Source organism: Pan paniscus, chromosome X (assembly GCF_029289425.2).
Source record: "Pan paniscus chromosome X, NHGRI_mPanPan1-v2.0_pri, whole genome shotgun sequence".
Classification (NCBI taxonomy): Eukaryota; Metazoa; Chordata; class Mammalia; order Primates; family Hominidae; genus Pan; species Pan paniscus.
Genome location: NC_073272.2, coordinates 151,703,581 through 151,720,997, shown reverse-complemented (window position 1 = coordinate 151,720,997; position 17,417 = coordinate 151,703,581). Strand labels below are relative to the sequence as shown.

The 17,417-nt window shown below is 38.4% G+C and overlaps 1 protein-coding gene across 7 annotated transcripts in view; it reads right to left on the bottom strand.

Annotated features, from left to right (window-relative positions):
* The window catches only part of PASD1 (PAS domain containing repressor 1), a 113,937-nt gene that overhangs the window by 22,548 nt on the left and 73,972 nt on the right, over positions 1 to 17,417 (bottom strand). For all 7 annotated transcript variants that reach the window (XM_034950160.2, XM_055106420.1, XM_055106417.1 and 4 more), the window contains exon 9: positions 5,358 to 5,472. In XM_034950160.2, the coding sequence (XP_034806051.1) occupies positions 5,358 to 5,472 (115 nt within the window). The remainder of the gene's footprint in view (positions 1 to 5,357; positions 5,473 to 17,417) is intronic.

The following is a 17,417-nucleotide window of genomic DNA, read 5'->3' as shown; positions in this document are numbered from 1 at the left end:
TTTGAGACCAGCTTGGGCAATATAGTGAGACCCTGTCTCTAGAAAAAAATTTAAAATGAGGTGAGTCTGGCAGTGTGTGCCTGCAGTCCCAGCTACTTGGGAGGCTGAGTTGGGAGGATCATTTGAGCCTGGGAAGCAGAAGTTGCAGTGAGCTGACCATGCCACTGCATTCCAGTCTGGGCAACACAGTGAGAGACCCTGTCTTGAAAGAAGAAAGGAGGAAAGAAGAAAGGAAAGAGAGAAAGAGAGAAAAGAAAGAAAGAAAGAAAGAAAGAAAGAAAGAAAGAAAGAAAGAAAGAAAGAAAGAAAGAAGGAAGGAAGGAAAGAGAGAGAGAGAGAAGGAAGGAAGGGGAAGAAGAAGAAGGAGGAGGAGGGAAGGAAGGAAGGAAGGAAAGAAGGAAGAAAACATCCCTAAGCTGTGAGTTCTTCCCATAATTTTTTCCATCTTAGTTAATGCAACATTATCCTACCAGTTGCTCATGTCAAGTACCTTAAAGTCATCCCTAACTCCTCTCTTTTTCTCACACCCCTCATCAAATGCCAACAAATGCAAGGGCTCTTCCTTCAAAATATTTTCAGAAGGCCAGGCATGGTGGCTCATGCCTGTAATCCCAGCACTTTGGGAGGCCGAAGCGGGTGGATCACCTGAGGTCAGAAGTTCAAGACCAGCCTGGCCAACACGGTGAAACCCCGTCTCTACTAATAATACAAAAATTAGCCAGGTGTGGTGGCATGCACCTGTAATCCAGCTACTTGGGAGGCTGAGGCTGGAGAATCGCTTGAATCTGGGAGGCGGAGGTTGCAGTGAGCCGAGACGGCACCACTGCACTCCAGCCTGACAAGGGCGAAACTTTATCTCAAAAAAAAAAAATATATATATATATATACACACACACACATATATATTTTCAGAATCTGACCACTTCTCATAACTTCTACGGTTACCACCCTGCTTCAAGCCATTATCATCTCTCATTTGGACTGCTGGGATAGCCTCCTAACTGGACTCCTTAACTTCCATTCCTGCCCTTCCTCCCACAGTCTATTCTCAACACTGTGACTCTTTTAATAAACAAGTCAGGTCATGCCATTCTTCTGCTCAAAACTCTCTAATCATTCTCCATTTCATTCAGAGTTAAAGCCAAAATCTATACAATGGCTTCCAAAGCCTTACTCAACCTGACCTCCTTACATTTATGACTTCATCAATACCTACTCTCAGCTTTGCTCACTCTGCTCCAGCTGCTCTGACCTTCTCGTTATTCCTCTAAACACCGGGCATGCTTCCACCTCCAAAACCCTGCAGAAGTTTTTCCTCTTCTTGAAATAGTCTCCCCCGACCATAGATGTCTTCATGGCTAGCTTTCTCACCTTTTTCAAGTCATTGCTTATATTTAATACTGTACTCCCCCACCTCTTGCATTCCCAAACCTCCTCATCTTGTTCTATCTTTTCAATAAGTCTTGTCACCTTCTCTTTTGTTTGGGTTGGGTTGAGTTTTGTTTTGTTTTTTTTTTTTTTTTTTTTGAGACGGAGTCTCATTCTGTCGCCCAGGTTGGAGTGCAGTGGCACGATCTTAGCTCACTGCAATCTCCGCCTCCCGGGTTCAAGTGATTCACCCGCCTCAGCCTCCTGAGTAGCTGGGACTACAGGCATGTGCCACCACGCCTGGCTAATTTTTGTATTTTTTAGTAGAGACGGGGTTTCACCATATTGGTCAGGCTGGTCTCGAACTCCTGACCTCGTGATCTGCCTGCCTCGGCCTCCCAAAGTGCTGGGATTACAGGCATGAGCCACTGTGCCTGGCCTAAGTCTTGTCACCTTCTAATCAATGATTTCTTTATTTAATATTTTCATCTCGTTATTGTCTGTTTCTCACTGTTGGAATGTAAGTTCCTCTAGAGCAACAATTTTTCACTGTTTTGTTAACTGATGAATCCACCCCCAACTTAAAACAGTGCCTGGTATCTGGTAGGTGTTCAATAAATGCTTGTTCAATAAATCAGTAAATGAAGGAATCAGAAATGGCCTTTAAAAATAAACACATTTAAAATGTTCAAATATATAAAGAACAAAAGGGAAACCATGCAACAAATAGGACAATATGACAAAATAGTTTTAAAAGTAGACGCCTCATTGGGCAGTAAGAGACATAGATACTGAGATCAGACAGATCTGGGTTTGAATCCTGGCTCTGACACTTACTGTGTGACTTTGGGCAACTTATTCAATAGCAAGACTCTGAGATTTGCCATCTGTAAAACTGGAATGATAATGCCTCACAGGTCTGTTGTGGGACTTAAGCACCCAGTAAAATGCACAAATAGGAAGCTCTTAATACAGTTTAGTTTTCAGTGTTATTATTCTTCTTCAGGGCTGATCTTCTTTGACTACTTTTTAGAATCTTAAATAAGTATCTGTTGAATGAATAAATGACTAAATGCCTACCATAGTAGGTATAAAATCAGTGCAAGATGCTCTCATGATTATTCCCTAAATCAGGTTTGTCCTGGCCTCTCATTTGCAAGTAATCAGCTCCAGCAGACTGTTTCTGTGTTGTCTGCTTCTGTCCTACCTAGCTCTTGGTTCATGCTCAAAGACAGCTGCTTCTGAAGATCCCACCCCACCTGCCACCTCCTGACACAATGGATTTGGGTGCAAAAGCAATCTGATAATGCACAAGCTGCAATTCTGCCAAACATGCCTGTTTAGTGTAACATGGCTAAGGAGCAACCTGTCTCTAGGAATGGATGGCAGAATGTGGGTGGCTACTAACATAAGTCACCTACACTCATCATTAAGAGAAGTATTTGGGACAGAGTCAATTAAAAAGGAGATCCAAACCATATTATTAGGGTTAATTTTTCTCCACACCTGATGCAAGACATTTCTGTGTACTCTCACTTAATGTCTTGTGTGTTATGAGGATTTCCAGTATGGCTGGTAGGAACAAGAACTGTTACTAACCCTTTGTGAGTACTAGTATTGTTCTCTGTAATCCTCTGGAATGGTTTTCCCCTAGCCCCACTTCAAGTAGCTTCCTCAAGTGAATATGCCAATCAATATGCTGCTGAATACTAGAGGGGGCCCCTCACAGATCTCTGGCATTCTTTCTCCATGCAGCTCTCTCTTCTCTAGGACTCTGCTAGCAAACTTAGTCTCCCTATACTCTCACCTCAGTCTCAACTCGGGCAGTCCACTGGGCTCCATATGTGTTCTCCCTCTCTGCAATGTGGCCTAGAAACTTGCTATGTAGTAAGCTCTGGTAACTGTGGAGCTCCTCTCATTGATTTCCAATTGCTCAAGAATCCATGGCCTTTGCTCCCTGCTGGCCATTATCATGAAAACTGTTGTGTCATATATTTTGTCTGTTTTATTTTTGCCCATTTCAGGTAGGCAAGTTAACCTGGCCTCCTCACTCCATCTTGGCTGGAAGCAGGTCTCACAATTTCATGGAATATTATACAGTTTAAAAAAATGATCAATGTGACTGTTGAAAAAAATGGAACTTAGTGATAAGTGGAAGCCAAGGGTATGCAGTAGAATGTAAGCTGTATTTTTCATTGTAACTACATGAAAAATATATACGTTGGTGGACTAAGACTGAATGGGAAGAAGCAAAATTAAATAGCAGCTGTGCCACAGCAGTGGGATTATGTGTTTCTTTTTTTTTTTAAACAGCCCACTTTTCTCTAAATATTATAATTACTTAGGCATTATATATTTTATAAAATGAGAATATTTTAATCCAGCTTTCTTCAACACATACTAAGTTTAGGGACTCTGGATTCTTCACACACAGTACAGTATAAACCCTGGGTAAATATTTATTTACTGACGGGCTGATGAAGCAAGCCTGACAACTGTGTAGATGTTACACTGATGGCTAGAGCTATATGGTCGGCTTGGCCCCTTTTCCTAGCATACCTGTAATTAGTTTGTGTGTAAACAGAACACTGCTCTGTCTAAATTAGCATTCTTCTACCTTATTTCCTCTTTGTTTCATACTTCTTTGAGTAGAATATTAGGTTAAGCAGAGGTACTTATTCGGACTGGAGAAAGTTTTATTCACATAGACATACTTTGTTAAATGAGCAATACTTGGACAATTCAATACAAAATCAGCACTTCATGTTTAAAATATGTGCTCATGGCATCTCCATATTACAGAAGAACTTAAATACTGAAAAGACCTGCTGTCTGCACTGATCCCAGTACAAATTCATTCAGGCAAAACACATGGAGGCCTGAAAACCAAAGTTAGAGTCTATGCATGCAGCCTGTCTATACTGCTCTTGAAATCCCTTTACCAAATATTTGAAGAGTTCTATAAAAATAACAGAGTGCTTTAACGTAGAGTACTCATTTGTGCATCTAATATTTATGACTGCCTACTGTGTGTAACAAGCCTTGTTCAAAATACTGGGGATATGCTGACCAGCAAGACAGCCAATGGTCTCTCCTCTCACAGAGGTTTCATTCTATTATAGGAGTAAAATAAATATCCCGATAAGATTCCTTTGAGCATTATTATATCCCCATGAGGTAGCCTGGCAGAGATTATTATTACTACTTCCATTTTACAGATGAGGAAACTGAGGCTGTCCGAGGTAAAATAACTTTCCCCAGGCCACGTAACTGGTAAGTGGCAGAATCAGGAATCAAACCCTTGTCTTCTGATGTCTCGGTCATGTTTTCTCTCTGTAGCACTGTTACCACTGTGGTGATCCAGCCTATCAGCTATGGTACATATACCCATGGAGTGGCATGTAAGGTGAGGAACCACCCTGTCACTTTTTAACGTGGGAAATGCCTTCTGGGATACCTCTTCTGTTCTTCTCTACCTCTCTCCTTGCAGTTTGGTTTTATGTCCCAGTCTAGAGTTTCATCAGATCACTGAGGGTAGACCCAGGTAGATTTCTATTAATGTATGTCCCTTAAGGATTCTTTCTAGTCATATCTGGTTAATGAATAAATTGATGATACATTCATTGCCTTAGAGAACGGATGCAGACAACCTAGGCTAATTAGGCACTAGGTTCTGGCCTTCATGGCTTTCTACACCAGGCAGGTCAGTAAGTAAACTTCCATTATGAAATGTACTCACAAGGCAAAAAGACCCTGAACAACAACTGGGATACAGCTTAGCTTAATTCTTTTTCAAGCACTAGAGGGACCATTCGAAGTCTGGCAGTTACTGGCTCCTAATAAGAAATGTCTACAAGATGGCAACTGTGGAACACTGCTCATGTGTCACATCCATATGACATACTTCTTGGTAACACACATTAACTAAATAATCAACATCACACGGATAAGGGTCTAAGATTGTAGTCTATGGTCCTCAGTGTACATACGTCTGAGATAGCAGCAGCAGCAGCAGCAGCAGCAGCAGCAGCAGCAGCAGCAGCAGCAGCAGGTTCAACATACACGGCTTTCATGCTAGTGTGTCCTCTTTGACCTTGAGAGCTACTATAAATAGGAAAAAAGAGAGATGGTAAGCATATCTCACTCGCCATTTAAATCAAAATTTTCTATCATACAATAAAAAGGTTCAAATAAAAACTGTTTGTTTTATTTTCCCTACTACAGAACATCATTAATCTTTGAGGTATCATTTTTCCCACAGAGTTGTTCTACACATCTACAAAAAAAAAAAATCATCTGGACCCTCATTAGAATGAAGTTTGCTGCAGGTCTCAATGCCTTTTTAACAGTGGGGAGCAAACCAATATTTTTAAAGCCAAGGTGTTTGAGTGAATATTCTTTTTCAATTTTTAAACCAACTGCAATTACAAAAAAAAATGCCTTTAGGCCCAATTTAATTTTGTTTCCTGTAATTAGAGAAACTCTCCATTCTCGGGGCTCATTAACAATTCATTTCTATCAAAATTAGATAGAAATTTGCCCGGGGTGAGATGCAGCTTCATGGCACACTAGAGTCGAAATACTAGCTTACTTTTCACCAATTAAGTATGGGTGAGAAAATATGAATGAATGAGAATCTTATTTCTAATATTGATAATAGTGTTTCAAGCCTTAAAAATTTCATAACTGAGATTCTGTTATTGAAATGTATTTTGTTTTCACGAGTTTTTCTTTAGAAAAGCCCCTATTACTCCACAAAATGAGAAATTAAAGTCTGATAATAAATATTATAAAAAACAAGACCTCAGAGCAGCAAGACAGTGGCAGAATGATATATATAAAACTTTCCAAGCATATTCAGAAGACACATAATTAAGAGAAAACCTGGGTTATGCCACATGGTTTCAAAAAGTGAATTCTGATCCAATGGAGATAAATTTTCCATTCTGTATTTCAGAGGACCCTGACAAAAATCCATTTTATTTACATCATTTATTTCTAACACTAAAAAATTAAGAGCTTGAAAAATGTATTTCGGATATCCAAAATACGTAATATTTAGGAAGTATTGATTTACACAGCATAAAACAACTAGTTAATGAGTTAAGTCATTCATTTGCATGTATAACTGGACTATATCGAATACAGAATGTTTAAAATATATAAAAAGTATATGTTTAATTAAATATATTTAGTAATATTTTATGTTGTTAATATTAATTGAATTAAAATATGAAATATGTAAAATATAAAATATTTCTTACTGATTTGATTTTCAGTGTCATGAAACAAACATAAATGGAGTCACTTGTAAATCTGCCCACATATTATTTAACAACAAAATTCCTATATTATTACATATTTTTAAAATAATTTTTCAACCTCCGACTAAATTTATAAGCTATGTTAGTCTAACAGAATGTTTTCTCACATCATAAATGCTGGTACCTCTTCAGGGCTGCTCTTGGAGTTCTGTTATTTCTTTATATTATCTGCCTTGCAGACCATGTCGTATCCCTTGGCTTCAACTATGGGTGACTCCCACAGCTCTACCTCAAGACCTCTTCCCAAGCTGTAGACCCACATATCCAGCTGCCTTCAGCACATGCATGTGGACATCTAACCTCAATTCAACATGGTATAGACTCCTGTTCCCCACTCCAGTGTCTCCTACTTGGTGAATAGTACCACCTTCCACCCCGTCACTCAAGACTGAAATCTACAAGTCATCCTAGACTCTTCCCTCTTTCTCAACTCTCTTCTGCCTTATATGAATGTTTCTTATTACTTTCTATCTACTTTTTCTACCTGGTTAATTTCTTCAAGGCAATGAACATGCTTTAAACTTCTTGTATCCCAGGCACTTCACACAATGGAGAGCAATTACTATGTGCTTAATGGATATTTGCTAAGTAAATAAAGGAATAAACAGATAAAACTTAGTAGTCAATTCAATCAAAATGTTTTCACATCCTTCATCCCAAGTCTGCCTGGATTGACAAAATTATTTTAATGAACAAGCTGGAGCTTCTATTTGTTCCTTAAAAGCAATCTAATACCTTTATATTGGCTTCTAAATAGTGCATAACTTTATATCTGAGATAAACAACATAGGAATGTATTGCTTGCTGCATTGTCCAATATGGCAGTCACTAGACACATGTGGCTAAATCAAAATTTAAGTTAATTTAAATTAAATACAATTTAAAATTTAGTCTTCAGTCACAGTAGCCACATTTCAAGTGCTCCGTAGCTAGTGGCTGCCATCTTGGATGAAGCAGATTATAGGCCACTGCAATCATCACAGAAAGTTCTACTGGACAGTGCTGTATTAAAGGATGCAGTAAGTTTTACTGGACAAAACTCTTTGACAGCAATATGTTGTGAAGCAAGTATGTTTTGTTTCAAATCCACCGACTTAAATATCAAGAATATAAATACAAGTAAATATTTTCCAAATTATTCAGTGAATTTACATTTTGTGCCTCTCCATAAGCCAATATAAATGGCAAATATTTGATGTAGAACATAAAAGTCACAGGCACTCTGGGAGGCCAAGGTGGGAGGATCACTTGAGTCCAGGAGTTTGAGACCAGCCAGGACAACACAGTGAGATCCCATCTCTAGAAAAAATAAAAAATGAGACAGATGTGGCAGTGCACACCAGTGGTCACAGCTATTCAGGAGGCTGAAGTGGGAAGATCACTTGAGCCGGGGAGGTCAAGGCTGCAGTGAGCTGTGATCACGCCAATGCACTCCAGCCTAGACGACAGAGCGAGACCCGAAAACAAAACAAAACAAAACAAAACAAAACAAAACAAAACACCTCACAATTAAAAGTCACAGAGAAGCACTTACAATTTTAAATAAAAACATTAGGGAATATTTAATACCTAACTAGTTTGTGCATGTAAATAATGAGTTCGGGCTCAGGATATGGGATATAACATGTAACAGAGGGTTTGCAGCCATATCCACTGCTGGCCTTTGGTTAGGAACAGATACAAGCACAACTTTCTTTTTCCAAATTCTATCACTTAATTTTTAAAAATAAGGAGAAAGATCAAAGAACACTTTGCCAGTTGTAGTTACATAAAAATAACACCTAATTCTACAAAGAAAAGTACCTCTGTCTCATTATGTAAAATCTCAAAATATTACTCTTAAATCGAGCCCTTCATGTTTCTTCTCTCTCTTCATTTTAAATATTTTACCGAGGTTTGATATCCATTGGTAAAGTGCTCAACACTGCTGAATTACTTTAATGCAAGGTTGTTCTTGGCTTAAAAGATCATCTACTTCTACTTGCTGTATAAATGAAACTGTAAATATGAAAAAGATGTCAAATGAATACTGTCCTTTCATACGTCAATGGAGTACAAACTAAGGTGTGTTTTGAACAGTTGTGGCAGAGAGTCAGGAAACTGATGACAGTAAAAATATAATCCTAAATGTCTCTCCCTATTTAATTTACAGCTGAGATGATATAATCTGAAGTGATGGAAGGAAAGAAAACCAGATTTCCCTTCTTGGTTGCAGGTTATGAACAAAGTTTATGAAGCTAATTTTTAAGGTTACTCTAACCAAGGCTTGTCTACAGGCTCTCAGAGGAAGCCCACTACCAAGCCCTATCTGAAATGTAAAATCTTGATTCAAGGATCAGGTATCATCTTTTCCTTCAAATCCAACTGCATCTCAGCCATCCTTGATAACTAGATACTAGCAGCTCCAAAGCCCACCTCTCCTGAAGAGTCATTATGTTCTTAGAAGAGGATTCCTCTTAAGTGGCTCCCTGGGAATTAAGCCTGAAACAGCCTCTCTTTGCCCCAGCCTCCCACTATTTTATTCAGTATTCTAGGCAAGCCATGGAAGGTGAACAGAAGCTGGGGTCACATACCCTCAATATTGGTCAATTATACCTAAATAAAGCTGGAAAAATATTTTTCTCAACTCCACATGCAAAAAGTGAAAACAAAATTCTGAAAAATTAAAAAAAAAAAAAAAAGAAAAATTACGTTGTAATCTGTACAGTCCCCATAAGTGTGGTCAGTTCAAATGCCCTCATTAGCCATTCTTTCATTGACCACCCTATGTCTCTAAGTTTCTATTCCACTTAACTATATGATTTGAGAGGTATAATACTGTAATTTGCTTTACAATTGTTCTTTTGTAATTTTAATTCTCTCTCCTAGAAAACGTCTTCCTGCAAGATGAGTTCTGCATGCACTATCATTTCTCTATTCCTTTGGAGCCAAGAAGCAGGTGCTCTAGTGTTAAGATGAGCAGACTAGGGATCAAGAGCCTGGGTTTTGTGACTTGAAACTGCACTGAGAGAGTTGGGAATGTTGCTATTGCTGTAGATCACCTAGACCAATACCCTCCTTTGAGGGGGAGAAGAGAAGCGTGTTCTGTGGCTACAGGGCTCTGCATACAATGTACACTTGTAAATATCTTCTGAATCAATGTACAAATCCTGATCCTTCCAAATACAAAATAACTACACTGCCTTCTAAATATTTGATAGGTCCTTCTCTTTCAATATAGCCACCTTTTATTAAATAAATAATTGGAGATAGTCGTCTTAATAGATTTACATTATTTGAAGATGAATTTAGTTCATTTTAGGAAACTTGGCTAAAGGCAGATAGTCAATGGATGTAATTTGGATCGGTTTAGAATATCAGTAACTTGAAGTGAATGCTTCATCATCACCCTCAATAATCTTAAGGTAAATGCTAACTAACCATACTCCCTACCCACGACCAATCTCATCTCTGACTGACAGAAAAGACACTATCATTTACCAAGTTCCTACCATGGGGTCTGTATCTTACACATATTACCTTTCTGAGTCCTACAATAACTCAATGGCATATGCTCTGTTATCATCTCCACTTTATAGATGAGGAAAATAAAGCTTTATAACATGAATAACATATAAGTTCACAACCAGCAAGTGACAAAGCCAGACTATGAACCCAGTCTGCTAACTCCTTATACCAGTAAGGGCAATAGTTGTGTCACCACTAGGGAGTAGTAAAATAATCTCTAGTTTTGTTTAATCCCAGCCAGAAATGCCTTGATTTTGTCATGTCACACGTCCAATATGCCCTAATTTGTTTATTTTTACTTTTATTTTTTATTTTGATTTTTGTGTGTACATAGTAGGTGTATATATTTATGGGGTACATGAAATGTTTTGATAGACGCATGCGATGCCTGCATTTGTCTCTATTACCAAAATGTGTATGTCTTTGAAATCGATAGGCTCATATGTTAAGATCCATTCCATCACTTTATATTCACACCGCAAGTTAACCCACTAACATCCTCCACAGAATGAACTGCAGATAACTATGAGCTATTACCAACTTTGCCAGGTAGTTTGTGCACACTATTGTTTCCAGGAAGGATGCAATCTTGACCAACTCCTGGCTCCTTCTTAGTTTTGCTTCTGGAAAGCCACTGCTTTTCAGTATGGAAGGATACCAACTTCCCAAGTCAATCTACTAATAGGAAATTTTCCAAAAGCCAACTTGCCAGGAGACAAATGGACTGAATGAACATGAATCAAAGTAACAATCTGTCAAATTATCCAAATATACTGATTTACCAAAAACCTGTTTTTTTTTTTTTTTTTTTTTTGAGACGGAGTCTCGCTCTGTCGCCCAGGCTGGAGTGCAGTGGCGCGATCTCGGCTCACTGCAAGCTCCGCCTCCCGGGTTCACGCCATTCTCCTGCCTCAGCCTCCCGAGTAGCTGGGACTACAGGCGCCCGCTACCACGCCCGGCTAATTTTTTGTATTTTTAGTAGAGACGGGGTTTCACCGTGTTAGCCAGGATGGTCTCGATCTCCTGACCTCGTGATCCACCCGCCTCGGCCTCCCAAAGTGCTGGGATTACAGGCGTGAGCCACCGCGCCCGGCCCAAAAACCTGTTTTTTTAAGCTATTCATAAAATTTGCAGTATGCTGAGTTGGCAGAGTTTAAGACTATTGTTGGAAGGAAGGATTTCAGAGTCCTGAGGGCTTCAGTCACCTGCTTAGCTCCTCATTTCCTTCTCTCATGGACTCCAGTTTCCTCCCAACCCAACTTCAGGGGTTGGTAGCCCAAGCTGTGCTGGATGCTGGCTCTCCTTTGTTTCTTTTCCCCATTGCAAGTTCCCCTCTCTTGTCCCCTGCTCAATTCAGCTGCAGCAGTAAGGGACCTGGGGTACAGACAAATGGAACCTTTCTTAAAATGTTAATAGAAAAATTGGCCAAGTGCAATATATCCTAAGTATCTTCAAAAACTGTTAAAATATTTCAATCCACTCTAAGTCATTAAGTTTTATCAGAGTTCAGAGATATAAGTTTGGGGAAAATGGTAAATTTGGCAAAGTCATTTGATGATATTGGTGATAAAATCTGAAAACATGCTAAATCATTGAAAAATTAGAAAATGCATTCTTTAAAAGTGTATTATTAAATTAGCATAAACCAGAAACATTCATATGAAATCCTGAAATTCTGTTTTTATTCATAAGAATGGTAAACCATTCTGCGACTTTTAACTTTTTACAAATTAAACATTCCTTAAAATGTTGAAAATAAGAATATATCCATTGACTATAATCAAGAATGTAGTCATTGCATATAATCAAGAATAATGTATTGATATGAACAGATACTTAGTATACTGAATAGATAAGGGATCCAAACTATGGCCTGTGAGCCAAAATCAGCAGCAGCCTGTTTTTTTACAACGTAAGAATGGATTTTGTAATTTGAAAAAACACGAGCAGGTGATTGGTTTCTTTCTCTCCAATGACAGCAGAGGCAATGGACAACTTACAGCCAGAAAAGCCCATTGCGTTCTCACTTGGGAAAGATCTTGATGGACCTGAAGCTGCTCAAGATCATGCTTTCCTGCTAACAAAGGGACAACAAATCCCATCGTTTACCATCTTAGCATATGAATGTTTTAGGAAACTTCCTGAGTGACTGCTTCCAGAAATTTTCTTTTGGCTTAAGAAATTAACTTTTAGTCACAAAAAGTTCTGTCTTTTTTGATGTGAGGGGAAAAGTATGATATTTCATTAAGATATTCTGAATGGAAGGAGTGTGCTATTTGAATTTACCCGTCCTCCCCAGCAGAGTAATTTATTACTTCAGGGCCTAAAAGGATGGGGAAGGAAAATGTCTGGTATACGCGCGCGCGTGTGTGTGTGTGTGTGTGTGTAAGTACGCGTGTGCACACGCCTACGGTGTGTGTTGGGATTGAGAGATAGGCAGAAAGTGAAACAAGATGACTCAGGAAATAATGCACCCTTCTCCTCTCCAATTCCCTATCCTGAGCACCACAACCCTCACTGCTCCCTGGCCACAGCATGAAGAGGACTGACTTTCATGAGACAATTAGTTAGGGTCTATAAGAATCTTTCCATTTCAGCCTTCCTGTTTTCCTGTACGAGACACAGATATGGATTCTAATGGCTTTCAAAATCATATTCTTTTTGTGGGTTAACATATATATAACTGATATATCTGAAGCTGATACATAATTGAACCTACACCATATAGATTAGTTCATATAATTTCACGTATTAGCAAATGAAGATTTAAAACAAAATGTTGAGTTTCAACTATTTATAACATGAGGTCCCTTTTATCTGGCAGGTAATTACTTTTATGGCATAGCTAAGAAAATTCAATTCTTCTTTTAGCTGTATGGTAAAGACTTGCTTCAAATCACTGCTAATATACAACTAAAAATCTATCCATTTCATAGAAATCAGCACTCTCTAAAGGGCCATTTTGAACTCCTCTAATGTGCTTTTTTGGTTACACCAGTTTTCCACAAACACATCAAAAGAGGAAAAACACCGAACAGCACTTGGTGGTATTTCCTCACCAGAATTAAAAAAAAAAAACAAGTAATACACAATATTCATCACACTTTAAAAGTAAACACAAATCATCAACATGGTAGAAATCTTAGTCTGATGTACCCCGAAGAGCAATTAATCTATGGTAAGAGTTGCCCTAATGTCAAATAATAAAGAGAAAACAGAAAAATGAACACTAAGTCAACAAAAACTCTATTGCTATAAAAATACCCAAAAAAGTTTCAAGGTTTTGTCATCTCAAAAAGAATATTGCTGATATTGGCTTCCTCTGGGCAGTGCAGAAATATTAAGTAAACATGAAGGCAACTTTAGAATCTGATTAGTGTTCTGTGGTCCGCCCCCTGCCCCTTTTCAAACGTAGAGAAGGCAACATATAGCTTTGGTTGGTGAGTCACTGGAATATGCCTGGATGCCAGCTGCTAACACTAAAGACATTCATGGGCAGAATGAATGTCAAGGCTACACAGTTCCCCATCATATATTTGTGGAAAATTCATTCCAGGAGAAATTCATAAATCAGACACAAGACTATACTAAGACCAGCACTGTGTGGTAAGATATAAAGAAAGTTTGCTCTGTTCCCACTAACTAATAAGCCCTTAAGGCCAAGCCTTCCAGCTGAGGACAGGATGTTCTATAGGGATGCATCTCTCACTCAAAGAGGACAGGGTTTTTGAAGGACTAGAACTGACAGCTCAGATATAATTTCTACAGTTTGTAAGGTACTACATTGACTTTTATATTTCATTATTTTCATATTTGGATCCATTATCAAATATTTTTCCAGTCTAAAAACTATTTTATGAATTAATATTTGTCACTATTCAGTCAAAATGATTTGCTTTCACTTCAATGAAACAAGACACACACAAACACACACACACTTTTACATCATAAAACAGGGCAGGACCAACTTCTTTTTAATACAGCCAGTAACTTCAGAGCGCCTGGACTAGGTACATATGTTCATGCTAAGGTTTTGCCAAACATCCCATGTTTTATTTGGCATCTGAGTCTTCCTATTTTTGTAACCGTCTCAGTCATCCCTCTAAGGTAACATGGTATATGGTTTTTCTGTCACTTTTATAGGACTATTATTGAGCCAGGTGGGGAAATAAAGCAACAGAGACCAGTCAAGTCCCAGCATATGTTAAAAGAAAACGTTTTATGTCTTTGCTATTTATTAAAACGCTAATGGCCTGTGTTGGCTGTGCAAATATGAGATATGATTTGAAGTTTGGCCTTGTTTTCTCTTTTTGTTCTGAAAATCAGCTCTGTTAGTTTCCAATGGCAAGATGGACCCATAGCTAAACACATGACTGTATTCTAGAAATCAGAAAATGAATTAATTGAATAAAATGAGCTAGTCTGTGTACTGAGGGAGACACAAGCTGAATGCAATTCAGATCCCACTCTCAGCAAGCTTTTGATTTTCTAGGAGAAGAGCTAAGTCAGTCTCTGTGATCTCAAGGCAAAGTGGAGAGTGTCAGTACGAGAGCAGAAAGCAGGGAGGAAGAGCTCTTCCAAACTGGGCACCAGGAGGAACTTCTCAGAGAGGGAAGATGGAGCTGTTTCTTGAGGGGTGAGAAGGATTCAAGTATACAAAATATAGACGGGAAAAACATTTTAGTCCATGTAGAAATAGTGAATGAACTTAAATGGCATTTATGCAGAATGGTGCAGTTTCTTGTAGTATTGTAGTTTCTCGTTTCGTTGTACATCTCAGCGCTAGACAGCAAGTTTTATGAGGATAGGCACAGTACTGGGCACTGCAAACACAGTCTCATGGATCTTACAGTTTCATGGGAAATCCAGACAATGAGTGATTAGTTTAGAGATAACTATAAAGTTAAAAATTGTAATAAGCATGATTAAGGAAAAGGGCAGAATGCCAGAGGAGAGAATAAAAAATAAACTTAGGGGAACCAGTATAAGGCAACTATTGAACAACATAGTGGAAAAATATTTCAGGTTGAGGACACAAACTTGTGCAAAGGCTCTACGCTGGAAAAGAGTGTTGAGAATTCACAGAAAAGAGAAGCCGGGGAGGCTGAAGTCTGACAGACAAAAGGGAATACAAAGCAGTATGCTTTACAGACCATACAAAAGGAGTTTGGATTTTATTCCAAGTGCAATGGGGAAAGCACCGAAAGTTTTTGAGCAGGACGGTAACAACATCATATTTCAACAAATGATACTGGAACAACTGGACATCCATATACCAAAAACAATGAACTTTGACCTAAATCTCACACCTTATAAAAATATTAACTCAAAGTAGATCGTAGATACAAACTTAAAATCCAGAATGATAAAACTTTTGGGAAAAAAAAAGTTTCTGTGGTCTTGGTTCGGTAATGAATTCTTAAGACATGTCACCAAAAGCAATCCATCAGAGAAAAAAAAATGACAAAATATTCCTTTCTTAAAATAAAAACCCTTTGTTCTGCAAAATACACAGCTGAGAATGAAAATAGAAGCCCCAGACTTGAGAAAGTACTTGCACATCAAATATTGAACAAATAACTTGTATCCAGAATGCATAAAGAATTCTCAAAACTCATAGACTGTGGTGAGGATGAAATGAGTTAAGATGTGTTTAAAATACTCTGAACCATGCCTGATACACAGTAAGCACTCAGTAAGTGTTGTTATTGTTTTTTTTTCTTTTTTTTTTTTTTTTACTTTAAGTTCTAGGGCACACGAGCACAATGTGCAGGTTTGTTACATATGTATACATGTGCCATGTTGGTTTGCTGCACCCATCAACTCGTCATTTACATTAGGTATTTCTCCTAATGCTATCTCTCCCCCAGCCCCCCACTCCCCAAAAGGCCCCAGTGTGTGATGTTCCCTGCCTTGTGTTCAAGTGTTCTCATTTTTCAATTCCACCTATAAGTGAGAACATGCGGTGTTTGGTTTTCTGTCCTTGTGATAATTTGCTGAGAATGATCGTTTTGTATGAGTATGATTTCATAGTTGAGGATATCAAGGTTCAGGGAAGTCAAGCTGCTAAAGTTAATACAGCAATAAGTGACAAACCCAGAATTTGAACCCAGACTGTTAGCTTTGGAGACTACATTTTTAATTTGTACTGCTCTGACTTTGCAAAATTAATATTAGAACAATGTTTGCAGGATGTTGCAAAGATTAAAGACAATGAATATGAGAAAATATTTTGTGAATAAAAAATGAAACTGAAAAAAGAATTCTCAAAATTCAATAAGAAAACAAACAACAAAATTTTAAAATTAGGCAAAAGATTCAAACATACACTTTGTCAAAGATGTAATGATGGAAAGTGATGAAAAGATATTCAGTATTATTAGTCCTTAGGGGGAATGCAAATTAAAACCATAATTCAATACCACTGTGTGCCTATTAGTGGCTAAAAGTTTAAAAAATGACAACACCTAGCACTCAGGAGGAAGTGAAGCAATAATAACTCCCATACAAGCTGGGTGTGGTGGCTCACACCTGTAATCTCAGTATTTTGGGAGGCCGAGGCGGGCAGATCACCTGAGGTAAGGAGGTTGAGACCAACATGGTGAAACCTCCCCTCTACCAAAAATACAAAAATTAGCCAGGCGTAGTGGTGAGCACCTGTAATTCCGGCTACTCAGGAGGCTGAGGCAGGAGAATCACTTGAGCCCAGGAGGCACAGGTTGCAGTGAGCCGAGATCAGGCCACTGCATTCCAGCCTGGACAAGAGCGAGACTCCGTCTCCAGAAAACAAACAAACAAACAAAAAAAACAAACAAAATCTCCCATACATTGCCAGTAGGAATGCAAAATGGCACAACCACCCTGGAAAAGGATTTGGTAGTTTCTTATAAAGTTGAACATACAATTACTGTATGTACTAACAATTCTATTCCTGACTATCTACCCTAGAGAAATGAAAACACGTTTACCAAAATCTTGTACACGTTTATCACGGTACTATTCATAACCGCCAGAAAACTGGCAATTACACAGAAGTCCTTCAGCAGGTGAAATAATAAACTGTGGTACATACCTACAATGAAATGCAACTCATCAGTAAAAAGTTTTTGATGCATGCAACCACTCGGATGAATCTTAAAGGAATTGTGTTGAGAGAAAGAAGCCAGTCTCTAAAGATTACATACTGTATGACTCCATTTATATGACATTCTCAAAAAC